This window comes from Rutidosis leptorrhynchoides, chromosome 4 (assembly GCF_046630445.1).
Source record: "Rutidosis leptorrhynchoides isolate AG116_Rl617_1_P2 chromosome 4, CSIRO_AGI_Rlap_v1, whole genome shotgun sequence".
NCBI classification, from domain to species: Eukaryota; Viridiplantae; Streptophyta; class Magnoliopsida; order Asterales; family Asteraceae; genus Rutidosis; species Rutidosis leptorrhynchoides.
In genome coordinates, this window is record NC_092336.1 from 129,337,394 (window position 1) to 129,357,042 (window position 19,649).

Here is a 19,649-nt window from a genome sequence, read left to right on the forward strand (position 1 = left end):
AGGTATATTGGACCATTCAAGATTATTGATCGTGTCGGACCAGTAGCTTACCGACTTGAGTTACCTCAACAACTCGCGGCTGTACATAACACTTTCCACGTCTCGAATTTGAAGAAATGTTTTGCTAAAGAAGATCTCACTATTCCGTTAGATGAAATCCAAATCAACGAAAAACTTCAATTCATCGAAGAACCCGTCGAAATAATGGATCGTGAGGTTAAAAGACTTAAGCAAAACAAGATACCAATTGTTAAGGTTCGATGGAATGCTCGTAGAGGACCCGAGTTCACCTGGGAGCGTGAAGATCAGATGAAGAAGAAATACCCGCATCTATTTCCAGAAGATTCGTCAACAGCTTAAAATTTCGGGACGAAATTTATTTAACGGGTAGGTACTGTAGTGACCCGAACTTTTCCATGTTTATATATATTAATTGAGATTGATATTTACATGATTAAATTTTTCCAACATGTTAAGCAATTAAACTTTTTAAGACTTGATTAATTGAAATATGTTTCATATAGACAATTGACCACCCAAGTTGACCGGTGATTCACGAACGTTAAAACTTGTAAAAACTATACAATGACATATATATGGTTATATATATAGTTAACATGTTTTTATTATAAGTATGTATCTCATTAGGTATTTTAACAATGAGTTATATACATAAAAATGAGACTATTAATTTAAGAAACTCGAAAACGATATATATAACGATTATCGTTATAACAACGTCTTACTAGGTACATATGAATCATATTAAGATATTGATACACTTGGTTAATTATGTTAAATGATAAGTAAATATATTATTAAGTGTATTAACAATGAAATACATATGTAAAAATAAGACTACTAACTTAATGATTTCGAAACGAGACATATATGTAACGATTATCGTTGTAATGACATTTAACTGTATATACATCATACTAAGATATATTATATATCATAATATCATGATAATATAATAATTTAACATCTCATTTGTTATAATAAACAATGGGTTAACAACATTCAACAAGATCGTTAACCTAAAGGTTTCAAAACAACATTTACATGTAACGACTAACGATGACTTAACGACTCAGTTAAAATGTATATACATGTAGTGTTTTAATATGTATTCATACACTTTTGAAAGACTTCAAGACACTTATCAAAATACTTCTACTTAACAAAAATTCTTACAATTACATCCTCGTTCAGTTTCATCAACAATTCTACTCGTATGCACCTGTATTCGTACTTGTACAATACACAGCTTTTAGATGTATGTACTATTGGTATATACACTCCAATGATCAGCTCTTAGCAGCCCATGTGAGTCACCTAACACATGTGGGAACCATCATTTGGAAACTAGCATGAAATATCTCATAAAATTACAAAAATATGAGTAATCATTCATGACTTATTTACATGAAAACAAAATTACATATCCTTTATATCTAATCCATACACCAACGACCAAAAACACCTACAAACACTTTCATTCTTCAATTTTCTTCATCTAATTGATCTCTCTCAAGTTCTATCTTCAAGTTCTAAGTGTTCTTCATATATTTTACAAGTTCTAGTTACATAAAATCAAGAATACTTTCAAGTTTGCTAGCTCACTTCCAATCTTGTAAGGTGATCATCCAACCTCAAGAAATCTTTGTTTCTTACAGTAGGTTATCATTCTAATACAAGAACTTCGAGCCATCCAAGGATCCGTTGAAGCTAGATCCATTTTTCTCTTTTCCAGTAGTTTTATCCAAGGAACTTAAGATTGTTATAGGTTCGTGAATCAACCAGTGGCCAAGTCTTACTTCCCGACGAAGTAAAAATCTGTGAAAGTGAGTTATAGTCCCACTTTTAAAATCTAATATTTTTGGGATGAGAATACATGCAGGTTTTATAAATGATTTACAAAATAGACACAAGTACGTGAAACTACATTCTATGGTTGAATTATCGAAATCGAATATGCCCCTTTTTATTAAGTCTGGTAATCTAAGAATTAGGGAACAGACACCCTAATTGACGCGAATCCTAAAGATAGATCTATCGGGCCCAACAAGCCCCATCCAAAGTACCGGATGCTTTAGTACTTCGAAATTTATATCATATCCGAAGGGTGTCCCGGAATGATGGGGATATTCTTATATATGCATCTTGTTAATGTCGGTTACCAGGTGTTCACCATATGAATGACTTTTATCTCTATGTATGGGATGTGTATTGAAATATGAAATCTTGTGGTCTATTATTATGATTTGATATATATAGGTTAAACCTATAACTCACCAACATTTTTGTTGACGTTTTAAGCATGTTTATTCTCAGGTGATTATTAAGAGCTTCCGCTGTCGCATACTTAAATAAGGACGAGATTTGGAGTCCATGTTTGTATGATATTGTGTAAAAACTGCATTCAAGAAACTTATTTTGTTGTAACATATTTGTATTGTAAACCATTATGTAATGGTCGTGTGTAAACAGGATATTTTAGATTATCATTATTTGATAATCTACGTAAAGCTTTTTAAACCTTTATTGATGAAATAAAGGTTATGGTTTGTTTTAAAATGAATGCAGTCTTTGAAAAACGTCTCATATAGAGGTCAAAACCTCGCAACGAAATCAATTAATATGGAACGTTTTTAATCAATAAGAACGGGACATTTCATCTACAGTTCGTGCAGTAATTAATAAGTAAAATTGATCAGTTCGTCTACAGAGAGCAGTTCGCCAATATAATCAACTTACATCTAGGTCTAAAGTTTGTCTGCTACAATTGACATGAATTGGAGGATCTAAACTAAATTGAAAGAGCTCAACAAAACTTAGCCCACACTGATTCTCTCCCGGTTCAAGTCACCATAATAGCTCGGGTTAATGAGCCATTGGTGGAAATCGAAATGAATCTTTTTCGCTATTTTTGATAACCATTCGAAACTCTTGAGTTGAATCTCAACGATTAAATCCGGGCTCAGCCACATTTTGTTTTGAAAAACATGTTGATTTTGGTATTTCCAAATCGAATAGCCTCATACCCACTTCGTCGTTTGTAAGAGCTTATATTCGTCACTCTAACCCGAAACAATCAGATAAATATTGAAGATATTTGAGATGTCAATATGGCCATTATAGTTTAAAACCACCATTTGTAAATTTCATTCCAAACATCACTTGCAAGTTTACATTCATTGAGGATATGAGAAACCGTTTCAATAGCCTCGTCTCATATTGGATAACAGACCCAGTGAAGATCTATGCCACACTTGAATCCTATTACGTAATGTCCTCCAAACGAAGATAGCTACAGTTTGAGGTAGAAAATTGTTCCTCATAGTACCATTAATATATGTGCTATTTAGGAACATATTATCATCCAACATACCCGACATCGTTTTGGTTTTAATTGTAAAAGTTTGTGAAAGCTACTGTATTTATACTCCCAACTAAATTTTTTAGCTCACCCTTGCTTCGGCATGTCATAACTCAACTCCATGCCCAGTTGAATTCCCAAGTTGAACCATTCCAGATGACCCGATCACTTATTAAGCATTTTCTTGTCCGCTTCCAACCTGTAAATCCTTAGGAAATTTTTCTTTGAAACGTTGATTACCATTCCATAATTCATTCCAAAAAGTGTTTCGTTTCCCTTGCCAATGATTTTTCGAAGGACAAAGGAACTCAATACCAAACTTTCTCGTATCGTTACTAACTTTTTGAATTGAAGACCAAAGGGTGTTTTGAATACTGCATGAATTATGTGCAATGAATCCCAACCCTCCATCTCTCCTGTTAATACTTTTGATTATTTTGACCCAAAAAGGCTCCTTTTCAGTTGAAAATCGCCACCACCATTTTCCGATCAAAGCTCAATTTTTGATTTAAGAGAACCAATATTTAACCCCCCTTGTTATAAGATAGTATGTTCTCATCCCACTTTACCCAAGACATTTTAGAGTTGTCTCCCGACCCGCCACAAAAAAACTTACGACGTAATCCCTCGAGAATATATATGACGCAAGACGGAGCACGAAAGATGGAGAAGAAGTACAAACTTAGGCTAGAGAGAACCGATTTGATGAGATTTAATCTTCCCTTGAATGACAACGATTTAGCCCTCTATTCCGAGAAACGTTTTTGGAATTTCTTTATGACCGGAGCACACTCCTTCTCTTTGTTCATCCTGGACCCAACCGTTAAATCCTTATAATCAAAAGGCAGTTTGCCTTCCTTGTAACCGAATTGAGATGTTGCCATTTTTACTTCATCTGCAGTTGTACCAATGCCGTAGATGCTGCTTTTCGAAAAGTTTATTTTTAGTCCTGCAATCTCTTCAAAAGTCTTTAGTATCTTTGTGACACTTTTTAAGTTTTGTTTACACCATTTGCCTATACAAATAGAGTCGTCCACGTATTTCAAATGTGTAAGCGAGATCATGTCATTACCAATGTTAACCCTTGAAAAAACACCACTACTTGCGGCTCTTTTCATAAGTACGTTTAATCCTTCACCGGCTAATATGATGAAGAAAGGGGACAACGGGTCGCCTTTTCGTACTCCTTTTCCAATGTTGAACTCTTTTGTTGGTGAATCGTTCACCAAAACCGAAATACTCGTTGATTTGAGACAAACATCAATCCACCTTCTCCACTTGGACTCGAAACCCAGACACGTCATAACATCATCTAGGAAGCTCCATTTGACACTATTAAAAGCTTTCGAAAAATCAACTTTAAGAATGAAGCTTTTTGACCTGATTCTTTTCAGGAACTCAACTGGCTCGTTTAAAACCAAGACCCCATCAAGAATCGGCCTACCTTGCAAAAAAGCGATTTGTTCAATACCAAGTTACCAACTAGGTTTGGAGCAACCTTACGTAATCCATTAGATAACACATTTGCAATTATTCTATAATAACTACCAATTAAGCGTATCGGTCGATAGTCATCCAATTCAATCGGATCCAAGATAAAATCACTTTTGTGATGATTGTAATTTGTAAGTCTTGGGTGATACGTAGTATATAACGAGTAAAAAGATCCGCGCTTCGCTGCGGAGTATTTTTTTGGTTAATGTTTCGTTAATTAAAAGTTTAAAACAAAATGGTTAACGATCGGACAATTAAACGGTAAAAAAAACTATGGAATAAAAAAATGAAGGGAAAAAAGAAGTAAAAAAAAGTTATAAAAGAAATAACTTCGTTGCGGGGTATTTTTTTTCCGGTTAAGGGTTGGTTAATTTTATATTGTAAAAAAAATTTGTTAATCGTCAGTTGACTAAAAGCTTTAAAAATGAAAGAAAAAAGTAATGAAAAGAAAAAGTTTTAACGGTCGAATCAACCCGGTACTATTCACAATCTCATAAGGATTACTATTAGTAGTTTTTTAAATCTCATAAGGATTAGTATTAGTAGTTTTTTAAGATGGGTCGGATCGACCCGGTACTATTCACAATCTCATGAGGATTAGTGTTAGTTGGGTCGGCCCGACCCGGTGCTGTTTACAATCTCATGAGGATTAGACCCAACCGGGTCAGATCGACCCGGTACTATTCACAGTTTCATGAGGATTAGTGTTAGTTGGGTCGGCCCGACCTGGTACTGTTCACAATCTCATGAGGATTAGTATTAGTATTTTTTTTATTTTTTTTTATTTTTGGGTGACTCAGGAACCCCCTACGAACGAATTCTTTGGACTCCCCCGCAGAGGGTAAACCTGGGGGAACGAGCCCGCTGAGCGCCAGACCCGCTACCGGGTGAATTGCCTTCACAAGGCACCCCTAGATAATAATAAAGGTTCTTTTTGCTTTTTGCTAAAAAAAGAGTTCGTAATTTCGGTTGCTTCGTAGATAAAATTTGGAGCAAACTATTAACTAGTACCTCTAGGTTTGATATATTTCTCTGTTTTATAAAATCAAGGTTGCATGGAATATCACTGTACTAAAGAAAAATATTTACTGTAGCAGATAAAGACATAGATAGAAGCACCACTGGCGCATAAAAAAACAAAGTACCAAATTCATGATAAAAAAAAATGATAAAAAAAAATTAACGGATAGAATACCATAAACTTTAATAATTTTTTTTTTTTTTTTTTGAAATGCAAACTCACACACACCATTAACACGAATATTTACAACCACGAATATGTCTCAAATGGGACTTGAACCCTCAACCTCTTGATTGGAGGGTCACTTCGATATCGCTGGGCCAAATGCCCTTTGGTATAAACTTTATTAAACTTTAATAATTTAATCACGGAGAAATGGTTGAGTAGTTATGTCTTATCCTTCTAAAGTGAAGATCATGAATTCAAATAATAAAAACTCAAAAAATTAATCTTCATTGTACTTTCATTCACCAAGAATAACTCTGCTTTCATTCACCAAGAATAACTCTGAACTGCTTACAAAACGAATAGTTACAATAATATAAATAAAAAGTTAACATTGTCACAAAATAAAATAGATATAGTCTATAACAAATATTTCTAAAACTTAAACAAACAATAAAATGTCATAATCTTCTATATAGAAATATCATTGAATTTACCTGATATTTAATCACAATATTAGAAAATAAATTTATATTTATATTTATTATTATTATTATTAGTATAGTATTTATATTTATATATTTAAATATTTATAAAAAAATTAACAAAAACAAGATCCACCTCGAACACACACCAATTCTTCTTCTACTTCTCTCTCTCTCATCAAAGTTCGAATCTTTTTAAGATTGAGACATTATTAGAAACAAATAAACACTCTGATCCATCATCATCATCATCATCAAGAATCAATCTTTCTTTATACACATGTAAAATTCATTCTTAAATATTTGTCAATCAATCATTCCATCATTCCCAGAAACAAAACCATGCGAGAAATTGATGATGGTACTGAATCAAATTGGTTTTCAAAATGGGAAGATGAACTCCCATCACCACAAGACCTTACCCCTTTATCTCAAACCCTAATCACCCCTCATCTTGCTATTGCTTTTAACATTCATAATCCAAATATTAACAACCATAATAATCATAACAACCAACTGCAACATAACAACCAACAACCACCTGTTTCAAATTCAAGTGAATTTGTTGATTCACCTGAACTTATTACAACAGGTGGTGGTGGTGGTGATGAACCAGCAAGAACCTTAAAAAGGCCAAGACTTGTGTGGACCCCACAACTTCATAAAAGGTTTGTTGATGCTGTTGCTCATTTAGGTATTAAAAGTGCTGTTCCTAAAACTATTATGCAACTTATGAGTGTTGATGGCTTAACTAGAGAGAATGTAGCTAGTCATCTGCAAAAATACAGACTTTATTTAAAAAGAATGCAGGGTCTTTCTTCCGGTTCCGGTTCGGGTTCTGGGTCGGGTTCTGATCCGGCTAGTGATCGTTTATTCGCTAGTTCTCCGGTTCCTGCACATTTTTTGCATCAGGGTCGGGCCGGTCCGGATCACTATTTACCATATGTACCAGTTCCGGCTCAGCATATGGTTGCAGTGGCTGGTGTAGGACATCATCATGGGCAGTTGCAGCCTAGGTATGGGCAAATTGGTCATTTTGGGTCACCGAGAAACGGGCAGTTTGAGCATCCGTTTTTGGGCAGGCAGAATCAACAGCAACAGCAAGGGATTCATAGGATAGGGACACATGTGAATAATAACAATTCTGGGATGTCTTATGTTGATGATCTTGAATCTGCAAATGGAAGAAAGGTTTTGACTTTGTTTCCAACTGGAGATAATTGATTTTTGGGTAATTCACTTGATAAAAATTATTACTTTTTTTTTTTTTTTTTTAATTTTAATATTAGGCTTAATCTTCATGATTATGATTCAAGTTGTGAACTTTGGTATTGTTTATAGATTTATTATAAAATTGGAGAAACTTGTACTTGTATGTATGTCAGATTCTTGAAGTTGAAATAATCACTTTTAAAGTAATACTTGGTACTGTACTAGAAATGAAAAAAAAAAATAAGACTGTCTGAAAGTTCTTGATAAAGAATGGTAAATAAGTTATACGGAGTATTATCTATTCATTTCATGTTAATAAGTAAATAAGTAATTATTTACTCCAAAATTTATATATTATGATGATTGTGATCTGCATAATCTTAAGCAGGTAATTTGCATTTTCTGTTGCTTTCTAAAAATTAGATGCTAAAGATTGATTAATCAGTTCGTGTTGTATTAAATCGGGAATTATTGATGACAGGGGTGATGGTGAAGGCAAATGCTGATATGTCGAGCTCGAGCAATGGTAAATTTCATATTTCATTTCATATTAAATTATGATTATGATAAAACAACAAATTTGGAGCAAAAAAGAATCAGTGTGAATGTTCACATGTACTAAAAAACTGAGCGCGTATCGGCAATGGTAAATTTCATACAGTACTAAATTGCTTGGTAAATTATGTTTTTTATTTTGTAACTTTTTTACCTTTTTATTACTCCGTATGTAGTTTTAGATGTGTAGAGAGTAAGATCAGTTCTTGTTTGTTGTAAATTTTGGGTTTCTGATAAAACCTCAAATTTGTTATATTGTTGGATCATTTCAAGAGATAATAACATTATTTTAGCTCTATAAGCTCCAAATTTATGATCTATGTCTCATATATATAACTACATTTACATTGCTTTTATACCATAATTCATTTAAACTTCATCCAGTATTCAAATACTTTTCATAAAGTGGGAACTTACATGAGAGCATTCGACGTTGATATCACCGTTAAAAAAAGATACAAGCTTCTTTATATGTTGACAGATACTTTGTTGCAGGGATAATAATTGGTAAAGTTGCAATTATTTTATTTAAGTTGTGACATATTATCATGAAATAGTTGCATTTTGAGTACCATATCTGTTTCTTGCAGAAGTGTTTAAGCAATCAATTTGATGTTTTCATAATATTAAGAACACTAATCTGGGATTTAATATCCCTACCTAAATCATGTTTATTTGGTCTTAAGGACTTAAAAGACTTTAAGTAGCAATGGCTCTTGCAGATGCATATTAACATGCTGTGTCTGTTAAGAAGCTTCGATCTCGTCAATTTAATTATCACCAGGTAGAAATATATTCATAACATACAAGGTATAATTGTCTGCGCAACATTATTATTAAGACATAGTCTCTGGGCGTGTAGCCTGGATGGTTAAGGGCATTGGGCTTATGCAATAAAAAATGCTCCGGGTTAAAATCAGGAAGTTCGATTTACCTCTCATGTCTTGAGCATTTGACTGTCTGATGTGGACCGGTTAAACCGGTTTAAGATTTCTGGGACAAAACCTTTGGCAATAATCACAAATCATAAAAAAAAAATAGGCATATATGATACTGCATCATATAGGTTGTATGTTCTGAATGTAGTATATATCAAGGCTTATTTATTAGATTAAAAAACTTGGTAGATTCTGATTGAATAGCATATATGGATAATATACTCTTAGTGTACGCAAGCCATCAAAAATACTATCTGGCTGTTTCTATCCCTTGACCACCTCAAGATTTGAACCTAAGACCTTTTGCAAGGATATCAGCCCCAACCCCGGCTGTTATCCATATGTTATTATGGATAATAACATACGGAGTATTTATGAATTTAAGTATTTAACACAGTCCCCGGTTACTATTTTTAAGACTTTTCTAACATGCTCTTATTGCGATGGGGTATTAAGCAGCTGCAGTATAGTACAAGGGACCAATCTATAACTATTCCATATGTATATATCTATAAACTTTTAACACATAATTCAATATTATCTCAGTGGTAGTTATACGTTCATTCAGTCGACAAAAAGAAGGTAATATTCATCTTTTCTTCGTGTAATTTCTTAGCTTTGTTCGAATGTGTAAATTTTGAGCAATATTTTTTCCTTTATGGGATATTATTAAGACTTTTATGCATTAATTTTTAAGAATTTGCTAACGACACCCTTAAGTGATGTCATTAAGATGCATAAAAAACTTGTAAATGACGGTTATGTTTGACTTTAATGTGACAGTTATTGAATTATACAAGTGTTTTATACACCTTAATGACAGCCCTAAAGATTGTCGTTAGCATTTTATTAATTTTTAATATTGTTTAATTTCTGAATTTTTTTATGTGATTTATGAAATTTCTAGTTTTGTCCGTGATAAATAGTTTTGTGGTAAATTTTGATATTTTTTTGCAAAATGTTGCAACTAATATTAGGTTTTCTAATGATTTTATGAATTTTTCATTCGGATATTTGGTAGTCATTCTCAATGTCTATAAATGTTGGGACTTCGCATCCATTACAAAACCCATAGTTAGGTTTTATAAGAATGTAATTATAATAATATCAATATCGATATCATCAATATCAATATCAATAAAATACATAAATAACTTTACCTAGATGCAGAAATCTTTACTAAAAATGGTAAAACGGAAATAATATTTTAGATAGTAGTACTAGTGTATCAAACAGTTTTTATCGAGTGCCACAAGTAACAAGGTAGTTAGTTTACTAGTACGAAACAAAATCCATGTTCCAATTCAATGTGGTCGATTTTCAGCTCCAACTCGAGCCTAATGGTTTTGGGAGTAATCAAAACTAAAGGGTTGCTGACAGAATAGTGTCTGCTAATCCATTATTAAATCATCACCACATATCACAATTATATACTCCCTCTATAGAGATAGTTTATAAGTGCGAGCTTCCTTGTTTCTGTCCGTGTTTTTTTAATCTGTTGAGGGCGTTTTTCTTTGAAAAACGACCTCAGTTCTATTTGAGTTTTCGTTATTTTCGGCCAAAAAAAAATATACTCCCACTATCATATTAATAGTCCAAAAAAAACACACAGTTTAATAAATTTTATCATATCAATGTACTTTTTCTTTACTTAAACTCTAAAATTAGACTATTAATTAGAAACGATCCAAAATAATATGTACTTATACTTTTCTCTTTATTTAACTCTAAAATTAGACTATTAATTTGAAATAGCCCAAAATAGTATAGTAGATTATCAATGAGACAGAGGAAAAATAATTTTATGGATTTTGCATTTGGATATCTGGTAGTCATTCTCAACATCTTTAGGTCCCGTTTGACTCACGGAATTCAATGGGATTCCGGCGGAATTGGAATTGAATTTAGGCACGACGCATGTCTAGATTCCATTCCAATTCCGCCGGAATCCCATTGGATTCCTTGAGCCAAACGGGGCAATAGATGTTAACGTCCATGTGTTGGAATATTGATAGTGACATGACTTCCCATTAGGGGTTCAACCCCCATAAACTGCAAAATATTTCCCTTGAAACTACCTGCCCATTTGATGGGCCTTGAAGGTCTCGAACGTCTTGCGTTCAAGCCTCGGCCGAGGGGTTGTACCACACACAATGTCCATACGAATTTGCAGTGAGACGGTAGTGAGAAATGATCAGGGGTTCCGACATCGTGCGGACCCGCAAGTAACTCCTAATCGCCGTTCAAAAACACATCTATAAATGTTGATATTGCATCCAATAGAAAAACACATAGTTTGGTTGTAAAATATAATTATAATCAAAATCCATAAATAACTTTACCTATATGCAAAAAATCTTTAATAAAATAAATGGTAAAACATAAATAAGATTTGAAGAGTTCCATAAGTAACAAAAAGGTAGTTTCCTACTACCAAACAAAACCAATGTTCCAAATCAACGAGGTCGATCTTTCTCCTCCAACTCGAGCCTAATGGTTTTGGGAGTAATCAAAACTCAGGGGTTGCTGACAGAATGGTGCCTGCTAAACCAGTAAAAGACTTTAAGTTAGCCAAACTATAATCCGTAAAACAAGAATGCCCCTTCAGCGTTCGTAAATTATTATATAGTTGTAATAATTTACGATTAATAATACCTGAAAAACAGCATGTTTAAACTGATCATATGAATGGGCATACATCATGGAATGAGTTGGCCATTGCATATAAACAGCATCCCTTGATATGTGATTCACACCCATGACCGGATATGGATTCATAGTCGGACTCCTGTAGCCAATGGGTGCTTGAAGGTTCGGGTTTTGAGTCAGGTGTGGTATTACAGGATCATATTGGACACATGGAGGTTGAAACTTTGGCAAATTCAAAGGCAACAAGTTAAACCCTGGTGTCACCGGAAGATTCCTCACGTACCTGCACATTAAATGTAACATATTTATATTTATACAATGAAAAAAAAAGGTCAACTTGAGTGTAATAACCATATGTTGATATATTATCTCATATATGATCTTATATGGAGACACATCAAATATGGAGACACATCAAAGATCTCAAAAATAACCTTATGTGTAATTGTTAAGCATAAAATCTACCTACTCACGTTATTACTAAATATATTATCATTATCATTCTTATTATTAGTAAACTTTCTGCTATCATAATTACAACACAACTAGTTAATAGTTATAGAACCTTTAAAAAATGAACGGATGGGTAATAATAATTGACTCGCCTATATGTCGTCATCTATACATTTTATCTCCATAAAGACCTATCACCATACCTAGGCTTGTATTAACTTCACCAAATTGCCACCGCCACATTATTTTTCCAAACGGGTCAAGTGGGTAAAGCTGAGAAACTTAGCTGAAATGTGGAGATGTACAAGGTCCATGTGCACTCGCTCTAGCACAACTTCCAAATCATATTATTATAACAATAAAGACTAGACTGCTATTCTAAAAGTATAGTTCATTTATCACATCGAGTGCACTAGCTAACCACCGAAATTTAGAATTGGCTGTCACCTTAACATGAACTGGTTTTTGTACAATTTTAAATCATCGCACAACTTCTACTTCGCAACATGTTTCAAGCCACAATGATAAAACTGCTTCAGTCCAACCTGATTGGCATGTTACCAATCCACCCATTTTATCACCTCTAGATTACAAGAAACAAAGTGTATTTGACATTAATGTGACGAATACATACCTTTTGTAGCTCCGATCGTAATCTGGGTCAGTTAGATCCTTCTCCCTGTCCCTTAGAATGGCTACACAAGAGGTATTTCCATTTCCATCTCTGCTCAAACTTCTTTCCAATTCAACAGTTGGTTGTTTAAATCCTTCATTTTCATCACCATTGATAAACAAGTTTTTTCCATCTGAATCGGTCCTTGAAGGTGTACCCTCTGACTGAGGACTACCAGGAGTACTGAATATGCGGGCCCGGGCCCTATCATAATCCTCCTTCCTCTCCTCAACCGTTCTTACACTAGATTTCATTCCAAGATTTGTTCCATCAGAAGATAACTTTGGTCAAGGTTTTAAAACCACCTTGACATGCTCGTGTTTCTCATTTTCTGACAGTTTAGTTGGTATATCTGATAGGCAGATTGAAGGGTATTTGGTTTCGGCTGACTTTTTGACCAAAATTCGAGTCCCTTGACCATCTGAAAAGGTATCAAGAACCATTGTTTGAAGCCCATAGTGTTGAGCAACACGATGAGCTGCAAGACGAAGATAGGAAGTCGGGAAATGTTGAAACTCAAATTGCTGATGTTCAGAGTTCTGAATGAATTTCTGAATATCGAGTTCCATGCGAAGAACTGTGAATAAAGGATGTAGAGTTTAACTATCAAATCTACAAAATGTAAGATTTATCTATGGACAAAAAAAAAAAAAAAAGAGCACGTATGTAACGGTAATACAATTGCAGCATCTACAATAGTTCACTCTTTATCACATATCTAATCTATATAATTATTATCCAAGTTATAAACACCTACTGCAAAAAATAAACATAGCGTGTACAGATTCAAAATGCAGAATGCCACTTCAATAACACCGACCTACACACACAAACACACACACAAGAACCAACAAAACGGCGATAACTTTTAAATCACATGGTTATCATATGTGTAAATGCTATTTAATGTTCATATTATTGACAGACAAAAGTCAAAAACTACAAAATGCAATGTGAACAAATGTTCACAGTGCATATTTGCACAAAGAAATATAAATATTAAATTAAAGGTAACTTCGAAATTTTCTCGATCTATTTTGTGTCTAAGCTTAAACTAGGCCAATATTCACATGTGATTGCACCTAATTTCGTATGATGATACTTATATTTAATTAGTTTTAGATAATTTGTTTGGTTCTTATATGAACCTGAATATATACAATAATGTGTGCGTATGTGTATATAATATCTAAAGCATAATCTAAAAATATCAATTACAACATATCTAATCTTAGGGGTAACAGCACAAATAACCCTAATTAACCAGTCTAACAACCACAAAAATAACAATATATCAACAAGATAATTAATAAAAACATAGATTATGGAAATTTTAGGAAAACTAGTAAAAATTAGGGCAAAATTAAGAAACTAACTGGTGAGACGATGACGTGGATTCTGCAGCGCTTCAACCAAAAATGAGTCTACTAAATCCACTGATGTAGTTGTTTGGTGTTCCATTACTTTTTTCTTTCAATTTTCTAAATTTTCACCCCCAAAATTAAATAGATCTAACTATTAAATCTGTAGTAACAAACCTAATAGTAATAGTAATAAATAAATAATACAAATAGAATATAATATGATAAGTGTTTCTCCAGAAAAACGGAGAAACAAAGAATCTTCTTCTATTTCTGTAAATCCTTTTTTCCTTCTTATTATATCATCATAATCATCATCATCATCATCATGATTAGAGATTAGAGATATAACCCCAATTTGAATTTGAAGGGGGAAGAGGATTTTAAGAAAATAGAAGAAGAAACTTTTAGAGAGAGAAACACATCGAACCGGTTTGTATCGATTGATTTGAGTGTTGATAAGGGTTGATAGATATTTTAAATACTCCGGTTACTCCATTGTTTTTATTACCTAATCTTTTTATAATTGAATTTTTCTAACAAAAGTTGTCGTTAACAAATATAAAGTTATTCTATATGACAATTATTAGTTATTAGTTATTTTTATAAAAGCGATTATCAAAATGTATAATATTTTAAATCGTGTTAATAACAATTCTACAAGCTATAGTTAGCAAAATCATTTATTAGTTTATGGGTGTGTTTGGATAAAACTAGCTAGAGCTGGAGCTTATGGACTAGAGCTGGAGCTGGAGCTTATTTTTAAAGTTGAAAGCTGGAGCTTATTATTTTTTATAAGTGTTTGGTAAACTAGCTGGAGCTTATTTTGTAGTTCATAAGCTCTACTTTTTTTCATAAGCTACTAGAAGTAGCTTATTTTTTTAGAGCTTATAATTTTCATAAGCTCTATTTTTTATGTCTACCAAACAAAGCTTATTACTTGGAACTTATTAAAATCATAAGCTCAAACTCCTATAAGCTTTCATAAGCTCTCATAAGCTCCTCTACCAAACACACCCTATAACTTATTACAAGTATTACTGTATTTAATTATTTAAATGATTGTTTCCGCAGATTTTAGAGTTGCCTATTAAAATGTATGAAAAATGATTATGCTATAATAATAATAATAATATAATAATAATAATAATAATAATAATAATAATAATAATAATAATAATGTTAATGTGTGTAATCATTGTGTAAAAATATTTATGCACATTAACTACAGTTGTATGAACTATCGTTAAAGTAACTACCTTATTAGCTTTTTAATAACTAATTTACTAACTTGTTTTACAAAATTTTATGTATAAATAATTTTAAAAAATATTGTTATAAGAGTTACCATTAAAAAAAGGAAATTTTTAATGACAGTTTAAAGCTGTCAATAAAAATTTCATGCAAGTTTTCATTGTACAACTATCTCCTTAAAATAACCACCTCTAATCAACATATTGTACTGTTATTTACTACATAATTTATTTTTTAAAAATATCCTTCGAGTACTATTATTAAAAAACTCCTTAAAAAACTCTGATGAAATTAGATTCAATGTGAAATCAATTGGTCAATGTGTGTAGCCTATTTCTTAGAGTATTGTCGTTGTGGGCTTTCACAATGGCATGGTTGGTGACAACTCATTTATACTTTTATCTTTATAGGGTTGGTAAAAATTGCTCTATAATTTTCATTTTTTTTCTTTTCTTTTTTCAAGTAGTGATAACGATAATGATTTGGGAGTATTATTAAAGTTTGTTATACCAATGTAAAAGAATCAATTTTAGTTGTACATTCAGCATAGATAATGGTTATTAAGCAATTTTTAAAAAGTTTGGCATATCAATTATACATTAGTTATATACTCCGTATATACCAAAGGGCAATAATACATTGGTTTGGTATATATACTAAAACTAAAACTAGTAAAATAACGTTTGGAATCATGGAAAACGAAACGGTTTAATTATATGTTTTATATATTAAGTGAACGTAAATGTTAAATTCATTTAGTTTAATGAACCGTGGAACCACAGATTTTGACCAATAAACTTGTCTATGTTTTTATAAACATATTAATATTAATATACTTAACTTGATCAGAATAAATGAACTACATTTATTCTCTCACGACCTTCTTCAAATTTTCATCACAATTACTATATATCTTTTCATAAAAGTCTACATTACAACATTTTATTCAGACGTGTATTTCGTATACATGTGTCCCGTAAAGAGAACCTATATGTGAATAATAATAATAGAGTTTGCTCTAAAGTTTTGTTTTTATATTTATAATAATAATAATTATTATTAGTAATAATAGATGTCACTTTATATTTTTTAAATTTAAAATAAAATTATTATATGAAAGTTGTACAATATTATAACACCCCAACTTTTTCGATCATTTTTATACGAGTAAACTTGAAACTTAGGTTGTCCAAAACAAACGAACCCAGTTAGAAAACCCAAAACTATTGAAAGTAACGAAATGGGTAACGAGGTTACTTGAAGTAACGATCATGGATCATCATCATCAAAAAAAAATTAAAATTTAATAAAATAATTAAATTAATAAATAAATGCGGTAATAAATAAATAAATATAATAATAATAAATTTATTTAATTGTTAGGAAAAAAAATAAGATTTGAATTTTTCAAACTTTGGATAAAAGTCTAATCCTAAACTAACTCCAACTTCTTTGTGTTCATCCTAATCCTAATTACAATTCTAGATCATTCCTTGAGTAATTTGGATTGTGATCAAACTCTAACTATTTGGCCTATAAAAGAACCCTTAACCCTTCACAATTTCATTCATTAAAAACTCACAACTCTCTCCTCCTCTTCCTCTTGAACTCGGCAACCATCACTTCCCCCACATCACCACCGCCGACCACCAAAAACAACCACCATCACCGCCACTTGCTGCTGTCTTTTGCAGCCACAAACCGCCACCACCACCACCTATTTGCTGTTGTAAACCGCCACCTGCAGCAGCCTTTTTGTTGCTATTTCCGGCTGCCAAACATCACCACACTATCGCCACTTATCACCACCCGAACCCACCACAGTTTGCAGCTGCTGCTGTGTTTCTGTTCGTGAAACAGCACCAAAAACGAAGGTTTTGGGCTGCCTCTGCTGCTCATCTTTTGTTGTTCACGCCACCACCTTCAAACATCATCTCTCTTGTTCTTGTTCCGTATGAATCATAACCTTAACTGTTTAAATTTATATACTTATACTATTATGGTTATGAATATGAAACACTAATATTGATATAAAAATTAAGAGATTATAATATAAATTGTTTTGAATTGAAAAAAAAAAAAAAAAAACCTGATTAGGAAGAGAAAAAGAAGATGGTGATTAAAAATTGGATTCTTACACTTTGGTCCCTGATCTTTATTAATAGTTACAAAATAGTTTAAAAGAATTATATATTTACTATTTAACCCCTGAACTATATATTATTATATAAAGTATATAGCTAAAATTTTATATACAATGTTTTATGAATTAAGATAACAAAGTATGATACATAAATACTTATATTTTACGATAATACTTATTTAAATATAAGACTATGAGTTATGTGTTATGTGAAAAGTATAAAATATTAAATGTATGTATATATATTTTATTCGTAAAACCCTAACATGAATATGATATTGTATATATGAAACATATAGATATATATATGAAAGATTATGTTCATGCGTATATGTAGATATACATGAATACATGAGTGCACGCATGTATAAATGTAGATACCTATATACGTACCTCATAATTAGAAGTATATGTGTAACTATACTCACTAGAACATACGTGGAACTATAATCACAAACAAATAATGTATGACTTTCACGAGACTCGCCGCTACTCACGGTCATGGATGGTGTCTAGGTTGCCAGTTTGGAATAAGGTTGTGGATCTCGAATGTCACGACTTAAAGTCGGATCAAGAGTCCTGGCCCCCGGTTACATCTGGCTGTCCATTGACTTACTTGATAGCAACGAGGATCGTTTGAGTTATGCAATATCTAAACTATGGGAATGATTAACATTGTAAACTCTAGAAAGGACATAATATATATGAACATATATATCAAACACATAACTATAATGATGATGATGGTGACCATGATGATCCAACTAACTTAAACCCTAATGATGATAGGTTGACAACTTTGGACTACCGCTACTATTTGCTATCACACTGTTACTGTGCTCATAAGGTGAGTCATAGCCTCAACTTTTTATTTGTTTTATAAATTGTTTTCGGGGTGAGAATACATGTTTTTTTCTGTTTTACACGTAGACACAAGTTTAATGACCCGTCCTAATCCATCTGGATGAATACATTACATTTGGTTACATCGCGAGGTATTTGACCTCTATATGATACATTATACAAACATTGCATTCGTTTTTAAAAGACAATCTTTCTTTACATCGAAAATTGACGGCATGCATACCATTTCATAATATATTCAACTATAATTGACTTAATAATAATCTTGTTGAACTCAACGACTCGAATGCAACGTCTTTTGAAATATGCCATGAATGACTCCAAGTAATATCTCTAAAATGAGCAAATGCACAACGGAAGATTTCTTTCATACCTGAGAATAAACATGCTTTCAAGTGTCAACCAAAAAGGTTGGTGAGTTCATTAGTTTATCATAAACAATCATTTCCAATAATATAATAGACCACAAGATTTTCTTTAATCAATAATCATACACTCGCAAGTGTTTAAAAATCATTCATATGGATTGAACACCTGGTAACCGACATTAACATCATGCATATAGAATATCCCCAAAACAAAAATCCATCTGTATAATATAAACTCGAAGTACTAAAGCATACCATTTTCCAGTATGGGGGGAGTTAGTACCCGTAGTTCTACCTTTAGGATTCGCGTCAATTAGGGTGTATGTTCCCTAATTCTTAGGCTACCAAGCTAAAAGGGTGATATTCGATTCGATAATCCAACCATAGAATGTAGTTTCGATTACTTGTGTCTATTTCGTAAAACATTTATAAAAGCAGCGCATGTATTCTCAGTCTCAAAAATATATATTGCAAAAGCATTTAAAAGGGGAGCAAATGAAACTCACTTAATGTATTTTGTAGTAAAAATACATATGACGATATTGAACAATGCAGGGTTGGTCTCGGATTCACGAACCTATATTAATTATATATATTTATATGTTGGTCAATATTTGTCTAACAATTTAGGT

The 19,649-nt window shown here is 32.4% G+C and overlaps 1 protein-coding gene and 1 pseudogene across 1 annotated transcript; one reads left to right on the top strand and one right to left on the bottom strand.

The window, feature by feature from the left end:
- Window positions 1-6,761: 6,761 nt before the first annotated feature.
- LOC139843366 (transcription factor MYBC1-like) lies at window positions 6,762-8,579 on the top strand. The gene is made up of 2 exons (XM_071833446.1): window positions 6,762-7,778; window positions 8,241-8,579. Exon 1 carries the CDS (start codon window positions 6,890-6,892, stop codon window positions 7,769-7,771), a length of 882 nt encoding a protein of 293 aa, XP_071689547.1. The 5' UTR covers window positions 6,762-6,889; the 3' UTR covers window positions 7,772-7,778; window positions 8,241-8,579.
- A 2,958-nt stretch (window positions 8,580-11,537) lies between these two features.
- On the bottom strand, window positions 11,538-14,820 carry LOC139840144 (uncharacterized; annotated as a pseudogene).
- Between the last annotated feature and the right edge of the window lie 4,829 nt (window positions 14,821-19,649).

Coding starts and splice junctions, on each gene's coding strand:
- LOC139843366 (XM_071833446.1), top strand. CDS start 6,890: ATGCGAGAAATTGATGATGGTACTGAATCAAATTGGTTTTCAAAATGG.